The 19,756-nt window shown below is 45.5% G+C and overlaps 1 protein-coding gene across 9 annotated transcripts in view; it reads right to left on the bottom strand.

Annotated features, from left to right (window-relative positions):
- GATD1 (glutamine amidotransferase class 1 domain containing 1) overlaps window positions 1-19,756 on the bottom strand; it is a 110,251-nt gene that overhangs the window by 4,955 nt on the left and 85,540 nt on the right. For 2 of the 9 annotated variants that reach the window (XM_075095172.1, XM_075095171.1), the window contains 6 exons: window positions 19,506-19,613; window positions 18,783-18,877; window positions 17,513-17,606; window positions 15,392-15,503; window positions 4,742-4,792; window positions 4,076-4,647 (listed from right to left, as the gene is read on the bottom strand). In XM_075095172.1, coding sequence (XP_074951273.1) covers window positions 4,353-4,647; window positions 4,742-4,792; window positions 15,392-15,503; window positions 17,513-17,606; window positions 18,783-18,877; window positions 19,506-19,613 — 755 coding nt within the window. In that variant the 3' untranslated portion in view covers window positions 4,076-4,352. Of the gene's footprint in view, window positions 1-2,845; window positions 2,960-3,880; window positions 4,053-4,073; window positions 4,648-4,741; window positions 4,793-8,136; window positions 8,680-14,120; window positions 14,942-15,391; window positions 15,504-17,512; window positions 17,607-18,782; window positions 18,878-19,505; window positions 19,614-19,756 lie in introns of those variants that run through there. The other 7 variants (XR_012660843.1, XR_012660844.1, XM_075095173.1 and 4 more) reach the window with 7 other exon arrangements.

Genomic DNA, 19,756 nt, shown 5'->3' with positions numbered 1-19,756 from the left:
TTTAGTGGTGGACTTGGCAGTGCTGGGTTAACAGTTGCACTCAATCTTAAAGGTCCTTTCCAACAAAAATTATTCTATGAGGTTCCTGTTTACATGTAGACACCATTTATCAGGAAATGGTTAAGTTGCCTGAACTTAATCTCTTGGAAAAAAAAAAAAAAGAAAAAGCAGCACAGAGGCTACACTACTTACACACACACGCTCTGTCCAGCTTGAATAACAACAGAAAAACAAGCCAAGGGAAGAACTGATCACTAGCATCAGCGTGACACAGCAGCGCTATGTCAGGACATTGCCGTAACAACCCGAGAACCGTTGTTTCAGCCACAGCCGGCGGATGCAGGTCTGATAACAGAACCGTATCAGACATGTCTACGCAGTGCTGCACCCCCAGCCTTGCCCTGAAGCTGCCCCATGTGGGGTTGGAATAGCACCAGTCTCCCAGAGGGAGATGCAGCCACCTCAGGGGACCGAGATAGACCCCTCTGCTCTATAGGTGTAGGTAACAGAAGGAGGCCACAGCAGAAAGCAAGCTGTCTGGAGGGAAGTGACCTTTTTGCCTTCCTTTGAAAGGTCAAGCCAGCATTAAAAAGAAAAAGCTTTTCCCTGCCCCCGCCTCCGTACAGTGTCCCACACAGCCACCCGACCTACCATTGCAAATCACATTGCACTGTGATTTGGATCGCTACAGTCATTAAAAACTTAACAGAGTATTTGTATCCTGTTGAAAAGGGAACAGAACTTCAAGTAGAGCAGAGGCGGCAAGTACAAGTCTGTAGGCTCGCTGCTTTGGATCTAGCTTTCTGCTCCAGAATATGAGATGAGATCTAGCTTCTTAGCAGACCACAATTTCCAGAGCAGGCAAGTTTGACTCCAACTGTTAACAGTTACAGAAGTATGAAGTGATGACTTCCTCTGGCAAGAGGATGAGGCTTCCAGCCAGTCCAGAATTGCACGTCCCTGGGGTAGCCTGAACAAAGCTGCACAGCACCACTGTGAGACTGACAGCTGCAGAGATGATAGACGGTGAGACTCACGGCAAGCCAGAGCAATCAGAGGTGACTTCTGAAAGGTGACACAACTCACAAGCAGGCACTACGTGTTTTCTAAAAACTATTACAATGATCAGAGCAGATGACAGGGTAGGAGGGGGATCCTCAGCCAGATGAAACTATTTCCCCACAGCAACAAGCCTACTTAATCCAGCAAACTGAACATTAAACAATGTCGTGGATAAAGAGCGCAAGTATTTCCCGTATTCTGAAACGGAAGACCTGGGGCTGTAGAAGTGGCAAATACAAAACTGCTGTGCAGTTGTTGCTGGTCTCCCTGAAAAAAACGAGCTTTCTTCCTCACCTTCACTGAGAGGTGACAAGCCCCGCTACGGGCTATCCCTCCACCTCGACAGCTGGATGAGTCTCAGCCTGCCACAGCTTGTCTTACACCAAGGCAGGCACGTCCTAATGCCTGACTTCTTAGCAAAGGAATTAGAAGGTATTTTAGGTGCTACTGCATTCTTACACGTGGAAGGGTTCAGGTATGATTATACCGCAGAGAAGCTGCATGAAGCCAAGCTACCCGAGTCAGCACTGACCTGGGCTGGTCAGTCTCCATGCCAGCTTCATTCCAGATGCAACGCAGAAGGACCATCTGTCTGAACTTTGCATTTACCAGCCCACTGGTATCAACAGGGATCTTGCTGTTGATTCCTTTAGCTGAGTCATTCTGCTGAGATTTGTACCTATTTGGTGTTAAAAAAAAAATAACTGCAAGGCAATGTAGTGCTGTCCGGTAGCTCTGGGGCACCGACACTTCTATTCTGCAGAAGAACATGGAGAGAGCTACACGCCAGCTGCTTGAAACAGCTGAGCTGTGCATCTGCATCTGATGCACAATTACATCCCTGCATCTGTCCTAGGCTTTAGCTACTACTAATAAAGGGTCAAATCCAGAAGTAGCTGATGCAACAGTAGTTCTTTGCCATAGAAGCTTCGTCTCTCACAGCCAAGACCAACTCATTTCATCTGGACCAAGACTGGCTCCTAAAAACCCTATCAGTGACAGGGATGAACTGTCACGGGATGAGAATGCAGGAAGGCCTTAGAAGAGGGTACCCACCTCCTTGTCACACTGGTAACTGGCAGCTCAAAGTAACAAATGTGCTCGACTGGTCTTTTCTAGGCAAGGTCTGTCTGACAAATTGCTGCCCATTCATTTTCCCCAAAGCCTCTTTGTTCTGGAGCTTTCTCAATCAGGAAGAAATCAACAATTTTTCTAAAAATATCTCCCAGTCACCTTTAAAATACTGACAGATCAAAGTTGGTCACCTGGGGAATGAGGAGCCCAGTAAAAGCTTTCTGCTCTGGAATTCTGTGTCCCAAGCCCTGCTGAGCTGACACCACCACTGATCTCTGAGCAACCAGCGTTGTGCCACGGCACGGTGGGAACTGAGGCACACAGAACCTGGGGCCTTGCTTCTGTGAAGCTGGGCAGTCAGAGGCTTTGAGCCTCTGCAAGAAATACCCCTTCGTCCTCCCGGATGAGGCAAGTGCCCTGCACCCTCACACCACCAGCAGAGCCACAGGATCTGTCACCTCACGTAGCCGGGATGCAGCTGGCCAGGGTCAGTAACACTGTGGGGTTCAAACGTAACTCTGAAGCACTCCAAAGGTGGCTCAAAAGGCAATAAAGTGCTTCAGTGAAAGGGGAAGAGGAGGCAGGAAAAGGTGTCTCAGTAACAGTCAAACCTTACCTTGCTTACCTATAGGCACATGGTCCTCTCAAGAGCTGAGGGGGCATGAAATGAACAAGTTATGCTTAAAATGTTCTCTGTAGGATCCCTTACTTGCTCTGGGAGCAGCTGCTCTTTCCCATTTCAGCACTGGGGCTTCTCTTCAGCACAAGCTGGATGTTTTGAGGTGACTGATGTACGTGGCTAAGTCACAAAGTCCATGCCATTCTGAAATGGAGCAGAAATCCAACAACCGCATAAACCTCCAGCCTATATGCCTGTTTAGTCACACAGAACACCTCCACCCCTTTGGCAGCTTCATCGCTACTCAGGAGATGAAAAGATCTCTCCCAGAATCCTGTCTGAGCCCAACTAACAAACTCCTTGTGGCTTCCCAGGTCTCCGTAACTCCTCAGATTAAGAAGCTGGCAGCAGATGTCTGTTGTCTCCCAGAAAGGTTTTTGGCAAACACAGTCAGAACGACAAGCTTGGACTCAGCAAGCAGGGGCAAATAAAATGTGTGTGTGCATGAATTACAAAGAACTAATACATACACTTTAAAATTTGATTTAAAAATGCCCTTGCGCTTCATTAAACACACTTAGAGCAAGCAATCCTTCCCAGCCACAAAGGCTAAGCCTTCCCAACCCCCTGGGCCAGAAGGTCTCCCTTTACCACCTGCTCTACACCTGAGCCCAAACACCAGGCCCTCCGCACAAGACAGGGTTCACCTGGGCTGCCCCAGCCCCGTGCCAGGAGAAAAGCCAGCACAGAGGGTTGCCATCAGCCCCTTCCTCACGGACAACCTCCTGCACTGTGCTTCCTCCAGGCGCTAGTAGGCTAAGCACGAGAGCCTAGGTTAAGGCCGCAGAGCGCTATGAACTGCATGTACACGTAAGGTTGCAGTTTGCCCTCTGAGGCGGTCAGGGAGAGAGGCCCCACACCTCAAACAAAGCCGGAATTTCTCTGGGTTGGGCTGAGCAGGGCCAGGCCTGACCTGAGCGGGGGACTGGCTGAGCAACCATGCCGATAACGCACGGGTGAGCAGCAGTGGGAAGGCCACCCGTGGGCAAGCCCACGTCTGAGTTTGTGGACACTCCTGCAACTGCAGGGAGAGTGCAGATACACCCCACGAGCCTGCCGGCATACCAGGCTGGAAAAGGATGTTCTTTCTATCCTCCTTTCCCGGAGTCCAAGAGGAAGCAGTGCTGTGTCTCCCTGTACACGGGGGTCTTGCCTCCGCGGCAGGATCCCATCTGTTTCTGTGCAAGTAGTGCCTGCCATCAGAGACCTTGGCACATATCAGAGTCCCAGAGTATTCCTGCAAGAGAAAAATATTATTTAATTTTATATATTATTCCATGCATATGTACACGTGTGTATGTGCACTATACACATAAATTATTTGATAATACATTAAAATAATATTACAATATTAGAGCCTCCAACAACAGCAGACTATTCAAAGCTCAGCAAGTGATCTAAACTGATCAAGTTGCATCAGGGGATGCTTAGGTGGGATATCAGCAAACATTTCTTTACTAGAAGAGTGGTCAGGCACTGGCACAGGTTGCCCAGAGAGGTGTGGGAGTCACCATCCCTGGGGGGGTTCAAAAAACACTTAGATGCAGCACTTGGGGACATGGTTTAGGAGGCCTGGGGGTGTTGGGTTGGCAGCTGGACTTGATGATCCCAGAGGTCTTTTCCAACCTGAATGATTCCGTGATTCTACGATAAATGGACATTTTGAACTCTTATTTTCACTGTAATTCTCAGGGAGGGAAATAAGTGGCAGAAATATTAAGGAAACAAATGCCAGGAGAAAGTGAACTTTGTTTTCCAGACTCTGCAGACAGTTCAGCTTGGGAGCACAGAACAGAGCCGGCAGGTAAATGATTCCTGGTTTGCTCACAGAACTGAAAAAAAACCAAACACGAAACATGCAAATCATGAAACATAAATTTGGGACTTACAAGCAGCAAGATAAATGGAAGTAAAAAGCTGAAATACCTTTTGTTTGGGGTCAAATGCAACATTTTGCCTCCTGGCTTTTTCCACAGCCTTTAAAAAAAATATATATTAGATTTATTTCAAAGAGAAAATGTGAAATAACCGATTTCAGTGATTCTGCTTCTTCTTGGCTAAAAATGTTTGTTATATTCAGTGCAAAGCTGTGGAAATCGTGCTTTAACACAAAAGTGCAACTTTGGCAAATTCATTAAAAAAAAAAAAAATAGAAGATGGATAATCCCAAGCTCAGCTCTGGTCTCCCCACGGCACATTTTATACAGTCCCTGCACTGAAGAGACGCCCAACTGCAGGCACCCAACGCTTCAGTGGTACGTTAGGGCCGTCCCTCGCCAGGAACTGGCCAGGCTCGGGGTCTCCTGCTCTCATCCTGATGCCGAACAGGACTCTGCAGCGAGGCTGAGCTCCACCAACCACTGCTCAAGCCCACGGCATGGCTTGAGGCATTGGGGATTACAATCAAAGCTCACAGTTTCAGCTCTATCATGCAGCCTGAACAGACCTATAAATAATATTTAGTATGAGATAATATAGGAAATAGTGTATGATAACTGCTAGAATAGGATTAGGTACGATTAGTAGTTTAAGTCTATACAAGTAACTATTAATTCACTGGCAGCTCAGCTCAACTTAGCTTTACTGTAGCTTATGTGGAAGTAAAAGGATCAGGAAGTTTTGGAGGATCAAGCCAGGTAAAGCAGCCAGTCCAAGGGCAAAAGGTGTGAAGAACCTGCTGAGCTCTCAGGAGCCATGGAATATAATTATTACCTTATGATATGGTTCTGCCCAATTATTTCATATGGATTTAATTACTTTTATATTGGAAAATAACAGAACAGAGGTTTGGCAGCACAACCATTCCTTTCTCTCAATGTACACGTAGAGGCTTTCCCCGAAGATACCCAAACCCATCTTGAAACTGAGGCATACTGGACAGGTTTTGTCCTCCCAGGTAATCTCTTACTTTTGTTTCTCTTCTCATTCTCTGTTTGCACGTTTTGCGTAAATTTAATTTCACATAGCTCATGATTTTGCTGTATCTGTACTGCCTTGTTTTCCGTATTGCATACCTTCATTGGCAAATAAAATCCTTTTCACCTGTTATCATAAAAGCTAACCCTCTCTGAGGCAGGGTGCTCACTCTCACCGTTTCCCAGCTGACATCTAGGGGCCAAGCCTGTGCTCTGACGTAGGATGGGGTGGGCTTGGAAGGGACATATCCCATGGAACTAACTGCTGAGGCTTTCCCAAGGCAAACAGTGACCCTGACAGCCGAGCCTTGGATGCAGGAGCTCCTTCCATGCAATGCTTTAGGAGCAAAATGGAGCAAGGCTCTGAGCCCTGTTCCTCTGCAGTTCACTTCAGCAGGTAAATGTATCCCCAAGGGCATTCCGTTGTTATGTCACACAATTTGCGTAGCAGCAAAAAAAAAAATCACAAAAGTCTGCTTTTATATAAGAAAATAGTGCCATGGCTTGTGGGGGAAAAAAAAATCAGCCTTGGCTTGGTCAACTACCGGATCCCAGAAGAGTTAGTTATTAAAATAGCTGAAATAGAAATAACTTGTTATTATCATTAATACCTGTGAACAACAGGTCAGGCTTTACCATAGCCTAAGCGATATGCATCTCTCTTGCTCCTTAAGAACAGCCAAACCAGTCAGACCGTAGATCTGTTTAGCACAGCATCCTGCCTCCAACCACAGCCATCAGCTGTTGAGGAAGATCTCCACAGAGTAAAGGATGCTCACCAAAGAAAACACCCTTTGTGCTTTGCTTTCCAGTGGAAAAGCCAGCGTAGGAGTGCTTTTTTGTACTCAGAAGACCTGCATTCCTCAGCCCAGCCCCAGACAACGGGGAAAGGATCAGCCTCCTGGCATATGAAGTTTTCCTTCATAGTGGTATCTGCCAACGTAAGAGGGGTAAGCGAACTGCTCCAGCAGCACGCTTGGACTAAGCCTGGGAAGGGAGTAACCACGCACCGCTCACCACCTGCACAGCGTCAGGCCCTAAGCTGCAAGAATGCCACAGAACAGCTATCACAAAATGCAGGATCAGCACCAAACACCTTCAAAAGGCAACGGGAGCCTCCCCAAATATCCATGGGCCTAACAGCCCGTCACTGCTATCATACGTGCATTAGCCATGCTGTGAACCCTCCATCCGACTGGCAACTTTTGCTCTTGCCAACACATCATCAGTAATGATGATCACGTTTAAGTCTGACAGTGTTTCCCACCCTGGGGCCTTAACGGCTCCCGCAGGCAGGGCTGAGGTGACAGCAGCCGTGGCTGCTGCCTGGAAAGGAGGCACGGGCAGGATCCATCTTTTCCAGCTGCTCTCCGCAGGGCTGCTGGGCTTCGTGGCTTTAGCCTGGAAGCCTTGGAAACTTTATGCAGAAATTGTATGATCCAGCATTTGTATTTGAAGAGAAAATTTGTCTTCTGCTGGGAAAATAAGTAAAACCCCTCCACCATCCAGAAAGCAAAGAAAAAGCCAGCAAGTCACGACTCTAACCCAATGGCAGCGCTGGTTGCTTTTGTGGTCCACACAGGAGTCCAGCTCTGACATGAGCACACCGTGACCCTCAGCACCCACCACTCTTCTCTTATCGTTCTGCAGGATCAGGGCCTTGCAGGTCCCAAGTCCCTCAGGGGTGCCCACATGGGGCCTCACAGGGGATATCTGCACAGCATTTGTGAATGTCTCCTGGGAAAACAGCAACCACAGGAGGCCCAGTTGGCTCCCGTGTGTTCAACAGCCACTGCACTGTGACAGTAACGATTGTTAGAGACCGCTGTGGGCTCTGCTGCTCAGTTTTGATTACAGTATAACTGAAGGAAGCTTACAATCTGACCTTTGGTTTTGCTTTACCACTAGGATCTAGGTTACAGTCTGAGCTCAGATGTACCTGGATCACGCAAAGTGAGTATTGGCCAAGGGGTCTCCCATTTGTCCTGTGAAATCCACGCAACCACAGCACCCTCCAGGCAGTTTCACCTAAGGAAATGTAGCATGTCTAGAAAGCAGAGGGGACTCTTGCCTTGCTACAGATCATTCAGGCACAGTCAGGTACTCAGACTGACATTACATTGCATTAATGGCTAGGAACAATGTGCCTAAACTAGGAATTCAGCTTCGCTTCCACAGCACCTGAGCCATACAAGTCCTGTCTCTCATTCCCAGGGATACATGACACCCATTTATATTGCTGGTGTTTGATCTAGGAGATTGAGAGACCACAGCAACTCCACAGGCTCAAACTCACCCTCAGTGGCAGCACAAATTGCTCAAGATTAGAAATGAACAACCTGAACTTGCTACAATTCAGGGTTGGCCCTTGGCTTTACGCAAAGAAACACTGCAAAGTGGAGACCCTTGGGTAAAAAGAGGGTTTAGTAACAGGGGGTGCTGAAGAGGGACAGTTTCTAAGGAAAGCATGCAGGGTAGCGTCAGCACATGATGTTTTAGGAGGTGACAAAGGATTGAGGCTTTCATGACAAGACTTCTAACTATGCTGCCCTCATCCATCTTAGAGAAAGAGGAGCATGGGAGAGCAGACACTAGGATCACAGATTACCGGGGGGTGCCATGGGAACAGCGTGTTGCTTACAGCACAGCTTAGTGTATATAACCCTGCATTAACATGCATTTTGTGCTACTGTAGCCCTGCGTGGTGTCCCAGGTTCTTCCCTCTTTCAGCTGCAGCCCACCTGCCTGGCCCAGGCACACAGAAGCAGCGGGGCCTTCCTCAGGAACTGACAAGAGGAAAGTAACATCTTTGCGCTTGGTGTTTGCGGATGGGGTTTGCGGATGGCTGCGGAGGAACACGAAGGTCTGTCTAGAGCAGTACCACCACCTCGTGGGGAGGCTGTAACATCCCACGGCGCCTCTTCCAAGATTCACAGAGCAGCAACTAACCTATGAGCACAAATGCAAAGTTATCAACCTTCCCTTGTGGTGGCAGCTCTCTAATTTCAACAACCAGCTCTATGCAAACACGCGAAGCTTGAGGGGGAGGCAGGGGGAAGCTTTTCCTTCCTCTTTCAGCTCCCTCTTGCATTCCGTGACACAGTGCACTAAGGGAGACAGAGACGCTGCCGCTCCCAGCAGTTGCTCTCAGTATTGCCTATATTCTTGAAACAGCAGTGCAAGAGGAGAGGTACAGGAGAGCAGAGCTGTTGGGAAAACAGCCCCTAGCATCCACAGAGCTGACACAGTACGTACGTTTATTTTCAGCCTCTCATTTACACATGGAGCGTAACATTCACACGTAGGAGTGAAACATGGAACTTCACTTTAAAATTAGTCCTTAGAGATTAATTTGGCTATTAGAGACTACCTTAAACCAGCCAGACCGTATCTGATGGGTACAATTTGAAATTTTAAAGATCAGGATCAAAGTAATTTCCATTTATTCTGATACTTGTTTCGATGCATTGGCATTCCAGAGGAGAAGGTAGTGCCCCAGTGTTCCCAGCTGCCCAGTCCCAGCAGAATGACAGGTCAGCTTTTGACACTGTCTTCTGCATCCTAGGGGACAACATGGTGATCCCAGACAGCAGATCTGAGGGAGCACACTGTGCCTCGAGCTGAAGTGAAATGCCCTACAGACCTAGGAGCCTGCATTTGACAGAAAGGCCCCTTTTACCTCACTAGTACTGAACACCTTCCTGCAGAGAAGGCTCCAGCACTACACAGGACACAACACACTGGGCATCCCAGCAGTGTGACAGGTAGAGTTGTGGGACTCCATCCTCCCAGGATTACCCCGTTTGGCTCCCTGCTGTTCAGGGCAAGCACACAAGCAAGGCCCAATGATTCTCAGTTAATTGTCACTGCTGCAGCTGCAGCTGCCTGCAAGGGAGCTCAAAGCCAACAGCAGTCCGCACTACAGAAAGCGGGAAGCCCTGTACAAAGCCAAAAGGGCTGTTCCATCAGCAAGGGAACAGAGGTCAGTTTAAACAGAAAAGCACTGATACCACAACCAAAGGGCAGAGCTTATCACACAGCACCTAAGACGGATAATGCAGAAGGTTCAATTTTTAAAAGAGATTTTACTGTGGAAGCTCCAGGAAAAGAATCTTATTTATGGAATGCTAGTATGACTAACGACCATTAGCTGCGACAGGGACAAGGACCGAGTTCAAACATCCTGTAAGGGACCCCTTAAAACAAGCAAATGCTTTGTGAAGTGTTCTGAAGAGACAACACTGCCTCTCATCAGAAAAGCTGAGTCTGCCCAAGTCGTCTCTGACACCTTGTCTGGATTCAGACGATCTAAGCTACCTCCACTGACTGCAGCTATCAAGCTGTAGGAGAGGTATGGCAGCACATGGGACTCATGGTCAAAGCCCAAGCTGGTGGGGATTCGGCCATTCCTCATCACCTTTCACATCACTTACTAATCTGTTTTGCCCTGTAAACATTAGGTTAGTCAAACTTGAAAGATGACCTTTTCATTATTGTTCCAGCCAAAACCTAAATGTAAAAAGTATCTAAATTGGGGTCACACCCACAAGCAGGTCTTGGGGCTCACTCCCAGTGTTCTGCATTTAAGTGTTTTGAGCACCCCTCTTCACAATTTCTGTGTTAAACTGCTAGTAAAGGCTCCCATTACCTGAAAGATTTCTCCTTCCCCTCCTTCCCTGCAGGGACCAGCTACCCAGCTTTAGAGGCGAGTGTGGTGCTGGGATGCACAGTGATGTGTCTGGTTGTCTTGTTGGTGAAGAAATCCTTTGTGGGGGTGCAATACAGGAACGTTTCATTACAGCTGTGAGCCAACTGCTGTAAAGATTATCTTAGAGATAAATCACCCGAAAAAGCCTCTTGTCCCTTTGGATTTACCCCAGAACTGTTTCTGCTCCATGTATTGCAGAGGCACTCTGATGCTTCTAGCAGATACTTCTATGTCTGCCCGTAACAGGAAATACAGAATATGTTCCCGTACATTAAGGCCAGGCAAAATAACAAAATATGAAAATAAATAAAAATAAAAAGTAAAGTAATCTGTGTGGCTTTCCCTAAATAAAAAATAATCAGCAGCTGGATGTTGCCAGGAACAGAGATATTTCTGGCTGATAACATCCCTAGGCCCAAAGCACCGAGCACTCCAGAGCACGACGCTGAAGCAATCGGGATTTGTGGGGGCTGAAAAATCTCCAGAATTTGAAGCTTTCCATTTGTTTCTGGCTTTGGGACAAAAGGGCCTGTCATGTGGTTTAAATGCCAGAATCCTCTATAAACAGCTCGTCACAGAGACAGCAGAACACCAAGCATTTGCAAGAGCGCTGCCAAAAGCTTCATCCTCCCGGCAGTGTTCAAACTGCTAGGCTCGAGCCAGGCCGAGGGGAAAACCATCCCACTGCGGAACACGTGCCGAGTGAGCATGTCAAGAGCTGGCGTATTTTGAAGCCTTTGAAGATATTGCCTCTAGTTGATTTCTCACCAGTTCTAAGGGATTTCTAACCCACATCACTAGACAGATCATAAACACGTGTCTTTACATTCAAACCAGCTTTAAGCTAAAGATTAGCACGCACGGTGGTGAAGCAGTGACAACACTAACTATACCACAAGCCAAGGCACTGATAAGGGTCAACAGGCACAAGGCAGTAAGAAGCAGCATTTCTCATCCGTGCTAATGCCCCCGAAAAACCCGGCTGCTGTTGTCACAGTCTTGTTATGTGTAATTGGGTAAGGAAAGGATTTAAAACCAGGCCGCTGAGCAGTTTGAGTATGCTGTGTTCTTACAACCAGGGAGAGGAGAACACAGGGCGTTTTAAATCATGACTTGAAGTCAAGTGCTGGAAAACAAACTCTGAAGAAGCATCGCTGCCCAGATGCCTGGGATGTGATACTTCAGCAGCCTGCTTCTCAGCTGCACCAGGAAGGAAGCACAGCACACAAGGTACAGAAGATACAAACCGAGATATTAAAATTCTTCACATAGGAAGTTTAAAATGCAAGACATCAAAAATCATTACCCCTTCTGTAATCTCACATATTTTAGTTGATGTAAATACCTTTTAAGCAAGAGGTAAAAGTAACGAAAAACCAAGTGTTACACATGTAGAAGAAAATTACCGTGTTACTAAAACGGGAATATGCTACAATACCCCAAGCTACAGACATGCTGTTGCCTTTGGAGCCTGTACTCCAACCCTGCTGCTTTTAACTAGTTTCAAAAGAAATAAGTTAGAAATAGCCTGATGCACTGCTGAAAACTTTTGTGGAGTCAAGAGGCTTACTGCTGCACTGAGAGCTTTTCCAGAACAAAGAACTAAATGAAAATGTATCATGGAGGTCATCAACTCTATCTATCATTCTTGATGAAGCAGACAGAGCGCAATTAATCCTGAATGTATGTGGTAAAGAAGTCAAATGATAACAAGCAAGAGTTATGGCTATTGCCTTCACATTTTAATCTGCTGACACAACACATCCCCCCCCAAATAAACAGAATAAAGCCCTCCTGAATGTGCAGCTGTTTAATGTCACGCCAGACATATTTTCACTTTAATTTGATTTTCTTTTCCCACAGTTTTAGAAATTTTTTTCCAATCTTTGGCTAAAATTGGACACGCTGAACAAGCACTCAGAAGAGCGGTTATTTGGCAGTGTAATTTCTGAAGATGGCACAACGCTCACCCACCATCCACACAGGAGAAAAGGCTGTTTTACCCATCATTTCGCTCTGTGGCCAGAACTTCGGCCACATCCACACAGCTGGCACCCTCTCCTCAACCTCATCAGAAAGCTGCAGGCACACACACTTGCAGACATCACCCCTCCTGCCACTTTGCACTGGGTCATGCAATCCTCCCTCTATTTGCAAGAGCAGCTTCACCACTGGGGACTGTTTAGATTACTCAGGAAACAGAAATGGACATGTGATGTGGAAGAATGAAGAGACACACAGTAACTCCTCTTAATCTGCTCCCATATGGGAGGAACAAGGAAGTCTAACAAAAATCTGAAGGCAGCGTACTTTGTACCTCAGTGTACTTCCTGATACAGGCACAACGCACTTTCAACAGGTCCTGGCTGCCACAAAATAAGGAAAATATTAGAACAGAGAACTGATCAAAGCCTGTAGTGGTCTGAATACCGTTTTTTCACCTGGGAGTTTATCAGTGAACCCGGACAGAACTTCACAGTTAAGGAATGAAAACAGGACACAGGGCAGACAGCAATACTCTTTTTACAGGTCGGCCATGAAAGGCCTAGTGATTTTGACAGAACCACATGGAAGCACAGTCTCAAAGGTAACGCAGACTTGTAGCCCCTCGGGCTCCCACTTCAGAAACAAGACTTTGCTTTGCAGCTGCGGTCAGGGGTTAGGTCAGGTGTGGCAAAGCCCCCTCACCCCAGAAGCCACACGCATTGCGCCCACCTCCTCCTGGACCCCTATTACCTGACTGCAGCCCCGCCAAGTTCCCTGCTCAGGCGATCAGTGGGGTCTAGGGCATGAAGCTTCACCTTCCCTATTTAAATAAAGCTTTTGGTGGCAGAGAATCGCCTTGCTGTAGGTGCTCAGTGTTCAACACAAGGTGACCCCAATTCCAAATGCTCCTGCAGTACAACTGCAAAAGCCTTCCACATCGTTTCAGCAGACAGACTGCCAGAAATCCAGATGGAAGGTATGTCCCGATGGTGACAGAGGTCAACAAATCCCTAAGATGACTTGTTAGGAATGAGGATTTAAGCTAACCAAAGCTATTTGATAGTTTAATTTCCCTCAAATCCCAATTTTAATTTCAAATTCTAATATTCATTTCTAACAAAGAAAAAATCTGTAAGCCAGGCTCCAGAATATAACAGTAGAAGACCCAACAAATCCCAGAGTGGACTGTCTTTAAAATCACACTGAATTCTTGAGACAGATCTAAAATAATTGCATTTCTACAGAAAAAGCATAAAATTACCCTGCTTGATGACTGGTTATCACCAATATTTGATACTATCCTGTTAAAGTGCAGCCACAAAGGTCCTTTCCCCTCACAGAGCACTAAGTGCTGTCCTCAGTTCCAAGGGTGAAGAAAAAGTGTTAACCTGTCCACTTCCCCTTAGATTTAGTATGTTTGAGCCTGCAACAGCAAAACATATTCTCAGCCTGATTATTCCTTTCCAGGCTTAACTTCAAGCCACGTTTACTGTGCAAAAGAAAAGAGAAGGCTAGATTTCATCTTACGCTTGGTTTCTCAGAAGATGTGATCCACATTAGCTGCCTACGTTATTTTCTTTCTTTGTCCATAAAATTCCAGCAAGAGCCAACCACAACGTACTGCCAGAGAGAAGCATTTCAAACATTTCAAACGGAACAAAAATCTTAACATAAGCACCACAAAGGAGAACAGATAACCAGTTAGAAGGCCATTTAAAAACAGCTGAGCAAACTTTTTAAACAGAAGCCCAGTAGTGTGAACAGGCAAGGAAGAAAACAAGGGCACATTATGCTAACCGCCGTGGCAAGCTGCCTTCAAACAACCGGTTCTGCTTTATTCAGCATTTAGCTAAGCATCTTCCATCCTATTCCGAGTATTTCCAAGTGTCCCAGACACATTCAGAGTTCAGACGGTAGCTTTGTGACCTACCAAAAGGCGAGAACACATCTGAAATTGCATTTCGGTGAAGCTCTGGGCGTAGGTTTTGATATTTGAAACACAAACACCAGACGACTCGCAGAGTTCCAAGTGCTCTTTGGGGCAGAGTTACTAAAATCAGCGCACCACCAACCTAGAGCAAAACATCTTTAGCTTCAGCGATTTGTATTCGTAGCACCAACTTATATTTTTTAAAAGACAGTTTCCCACATCTATAAATTAAGGGTCTAGGGAGAAGCAGTGAAAAAAGATGTAGCAACAAAAACACAAGATGGCTTCATAGTTGCTTCTGAAGTGTGATGCACCTCTAAGTTTTCCTACTCACAACCTTCATCCATTCTATATATGCAAAACCTGACATTGCCACTTCACTGTCACAGTCACTTCATAGTCCAGGACAGAAATTTAGAGGGATGTTTTATCCAGTTAAAAGACAAGAAAATCCTTAGCCTGCTGGGTCTTCATCCATCCTATTTGCAAAGAGACCTGCTCCTTCATTTCCTGCTGAATGAAACACATCCAAACATGACACAACCTGTTAGTCCACAGCCAGGAAAGGGCTTCTAACACATATTCACCTGAACAAAAGAAGATTTTTGTGGTTATTTACACGTGTTCTTCTATCTGACAAGATGAAAGACAGTCAAACAGCCAGGCCATTACCAAAGAAGTTAAATCTGTTCATTCCCAGAATTCTAAGACACAGCTGACTAAACGCTAACTTGCCAAAGCACAAAGAACGATACCCAAGAGATGTTTCTCTTAACAGAAATGCATAGTGAAGCCTACTCTGCATTTTACTTTACCAGTCCTGACAGACAGCTGTGCCCTTCCCAACCCATTTTACCTTTTTTTTTTAATAATCACAAATGCTTTTTACCAACATACATAACTGACTGCATCAAACAAAGACATGTACTTCAGCAGTTAACCTAGGCAAAAGAATTCTTTTAGGGGACAGTATTCCCGATACTGGAAGATGCTCACCACTGCCTTGTTCCTAGTTCTTAGCTCCCGTACCGCCTCACCTGATGTTGCAAAGAATGAGGAGGTTCTGGACCGCAGGAAGAGTGGAATTCTCATTCTGTCCTGTCACCAGGTGCCTGTCCAGCACGACATGTACAGCATCCGGACTGCTGGCTAAATGCAGGAGAAAAAGCAACAAGCACTGCGTTAGTGGACACTACAGCTTCAATATCACATCTCTGATAGCACTAACACAGATGACTATTCTGACCAGATTTGCTGGGTCACTGACATGCCGATCTACAACCCCCCAGACAGGGACAATCTTGAGCCCCCAATCCTGAAACAATTTCACTAGAAAGCCCTTCTCTGAAAGGACGGCAGGACCAGTCCCTTGATTCAATTAACACCAGACGGGTAAAGTGCATATATCACGAGATTTTCACAATAAAAACCTCAAAGTATATATCTTGAAGTTGTAAATGACCCTGCAATACAATATAAACTCTTCTTATGTAAGCCATAAAAGTTGTAACCACCACGCTACAAAAAGCCGGCAGGAAAATACTTATTTTCTGGCCAGTTATAACTGGCCTGACATATTAACACCTGCCGGCTGTTGTTCAGTACTCCAACCAGTATTTTCAAGTCACTTAATTCCAGATAGAACCACTATCTTGTCAGTAATGAAAAACTCTCACTTTCTTCTCCCTCTCCCAGCCACCGACCACCTAAATACAAGCTAAGTGCCTTCAAACCCCACATGTTTTTCTTCTTGCTTCACTTCTCAGTACCACCACAACCAAGCACATGTAACAGGTATCAGTGAGACACCAGCTTTTAAACTGTCAGGACCGAACCCATTACACGGAAGTTGGCGGCAGCAGCTCATTCGAAAAGCATAAATATGCCATTTAAACACAGACAGGCTGACAGCAGCATGGATGGAAGGGGATTAAGCAAAGAATACAGAGCAATTTGATAAGACAGTGGCACTTCTTACTGAAACACAGACGCATGGCATTAGGAGCCTGGCTCTGTTTCATATCCATGCTGGGTGTGTCGTCTCTAATCTGGCCACTTCAAATTGTACCAGCTCAATGGGTGACACTATTCTGTTAAATAAAGGATGACTTAAATACCACGGGCATCTCATTGTTCCCTTTAAGGACAGATTCTAAAAAAATTACCTAACAAAATAGCAGACTGAATGACAGCTGCAACAGAATAAAGCCATTTATAGTTTATTATTTAATTCTCCCCATAGCTCTTCAGTATTGCAAGCGAGCAGCACGTAAAGGAAAAATGACACTTCCCTGCACAGCCAGAAATAATCTAGGAAAAAAGTGACAGTTTTGTGCTTTAATGGATTTAGTTTCTCACACAGGGCAGAACTTCAGATTTTGCAGTTCAAAAGTCACACTGCTACATTTTGACTAATAATAATTAATGAAATTACTAGTAATGAAACAAGTAGGAGACATGGTAGTGCTGTGTTGATGGTTGGACTTAATGATCCTAGAGGTCTTTTCCAACCTTAACAATTCTATGATTCTATAAGAAAATATGACAAAACCAGATCTAGCTCCGAGAAAAACACTTGATGGGAAAAGACAACTAATCAAAGCAACCAAAAATCATTCAGTAAAGTCAATTCTCCATTTGGTAAAGCTGGAGTAGAGCACCCCCAGCTTTAAATAATGAAGTATTTGCTTGAATAAAAGGTAACCCCAAACCTCAGAACTTAACCTCTCCCTTCCACACCGCAAGGGAGCTGCTGCAGCGCACCGCCTACCAACAGACACTCCCCTGAAGGTACGGGCTCCCCACCGGCAGGGCGGGCGGGGACTCTCCTGCACACGCCCTCCCCTGCAGTACATGTTCTGCCTTCACAGCAGGACAAGCGACCACGTTTACTTGGGGTAAAAGAGTATGCGCGGACAGCCACGGAGATCAGCATGCCGCACCATACCACCCTGCTTCTCCACACACAGTATTTTGTGGCATTTATTCTTCAAACACTCAATTTCTAATCCAGTAGGGTATTCGTTTATAGCCACAAAATGGGAACATAAGATGAGATATCCTGTCAGAGTCCTGTTCAGCAGCATTAAGTTGGCACAAAAACATTAGTTTCCAAAACGCAGCCACAAAACGGGAAGTCCTAGACAAGAGCAACGTACCGCTAAATGTAGCTCCAGAATCTTTCACGAAATCTTCCACAATAATGGACAAACTGGCAAAATTAGGCTGTCTTACGAGTTCGTATACAGAGGGCTGAAAAAGATTGAAAGGAGGTAAGTCTGTCTTGCTTTAGAAAAAAAAAAAACAAAACCAAGCAAAACCAACAGGTACTCCCCCCTGCAATTTATTTTTCTGTTCCCCCTCAAATTCTCCCAGAAAATGAAACAAATGAAGCATAAAATCAAATGACCACAAGCAGCTTGTATGGGTTTTCTGTAGGCAGCAAACAAAGTTCTTAAGCGAGACGAAAAGAACGACACCAAGCGATTTCTGCACATCAGCTGGACACCGAACAGCCCGCGTGCAATTAACTTCACTAACGCGCAGACCTGCTTGGCTGTGGGACACAAACGTGTGGACACAAACGCTGTGCCACTTGCAGAGCCCAAGTAACAGCACTGCGCTTTGGAACGAATATGGGAAAGAGCTTCAATGGAGAGAGAGAAGCTAAGAGTACTTAGTTCAGTTTTTATATGCACGGGAGGAAACTTAATGTTACAGTTTCCATAGCAACTACAGGTAGAACACATCATGCCTTATTTAACATATTTAATCATGGATTGTAATGCCAAACACAAGCACATCAGGACATGGATAGCTTTTGTGAGTCCCATAAACTTAGTTTCTTAACTCTGCATGTCAATTTTCAACCCCAGAAGTTGTACTAGAGGTTTGCATCATCTTGGCACACAGGTACGACAGCCATATAAATGGTCCGTGAAGTCAGAGATGTGACTTTACATTACATAAAAACAACAGCATCTGCCCACTTTTTGAATTACAAGCCAGTTTGTACAAACAGCCTGTTTACCTAAAACTTCCTCTACCTTTTAAAATGAAAGAGCACCTTGAAAAATATAACTTACCTCCAGCATTTGTAAAACCAAAAAAAGGAATTCTTAAAAGCCCTCAACTACAAATCCAAAGAGCTGCAGCAGTCAGTTTTAGCATTTTACTGATTCAGTTTAAAGTTTGCTGAAGAATTGGAAGGAAAACACTCTCCACGTGACAGCTAAGCAAGACAATCCCGTCACGCACTCAGGGGTGGGCCCCCTTGCCAATGACAGCTCTCCACGTCTGGCACATAAACCAAGGGTACCAAACTGATGATTTTTATTTGTAGGAATTTCTAGGATAAGATCAGAAACACCAGCACCTGAAACCACAAGCCCCCGCACAGCAAGAAAGTCAGGTGAAAGCTCGACCTACCCCTGTCAGGCTGTATCCCTGAAACACCCAGGATTTATCCTCATTGGTGGCACAACACAAAGCTGCAACTCCGTGTCCAACTGCACAGATGGGCTCTAGAAAAAAAAACATAAAAGCATATATGAGCAGTCACCAGCATCCTCAAATAGCCAAAACACAGATGAGTGTTAATGAGATTCTTCATGTTATAGCATGCCGCCTCCCTGCAATACAGCTATGCTGCGCTGTTTGTACTCTCTTAGGCTGTGAGGTTTTCCCTGCACACCACGATAGGATTGCCCCAGTCTTGCAAAGAGTTACTAGCTGTGAACTCCAAGTCCAGGGCCGGCACCAGTCAAAGGAAAACACATACTCAAACGGTGAACGAGAAGCACACACAAGTCTTGATTAACTATAGCCTTAATGAATGATCCCGGTACATCCCACATTCAGGTCTGAACCTTGAGTCCTGCTGAGTTGGAGAGAGCCATTTCTGTATCCCTGTAAGGCAGAGAACCCTCTTCTGACATAAGCACTGAAAAGCTACTGATACTTTTTATATCCACATTTATATAAAAGAGGATACTTTTTAAGAGCAGAAACATTTCTCTACAGAAGGTCTTTCCAGTTCTGAATGCTCTTCAGCTATGTAAGCATTTTTAAGTCCTTGTAAGGTAACAGCCTTACATGAACAGTACAATAGTACTATTTAATTTAACAAAACAGTTAGTGATGTCCACCTACTGTTCTCAGTGCTGAAGTGCTGCAATATCTTAGCCAGGTACCCGCTGTTTGCAAGGTCAGTCATAGCCCCAGGGCAGTTTGGAATCAGCAACGCGTGGTATCTAGCACCTAGTAAGGAGGGAAGAATAAACTAATGGTAATACAAGTAACATACAAAAAAGCTGATCAGAAACCTGTTTCAGATTTGACAGAATTAAGACCATACCACATAAGTCAGTCAAAAACTGTGTAAGCTGAGTGAACTACAGAAA

Source organism: Phalacrocorax aristotelis, chromosome 5 (genome assembly GCF_949628215.1).
Source record: "Phalacrocorax aristotelis chromosome 5, bGulAri2.1, whole genome shotgun sequence".
Classification (NCBI taxonomy): Eukaryota; Metazoa; Chordata; class Aves; order Suliformes; family Phalacrocoracidae; genus Phalacrocorax; species Phalacrocorax aristotelis.
This window is presented reverse-complemented; position numbering and strand designations above follow the sequence as displayed.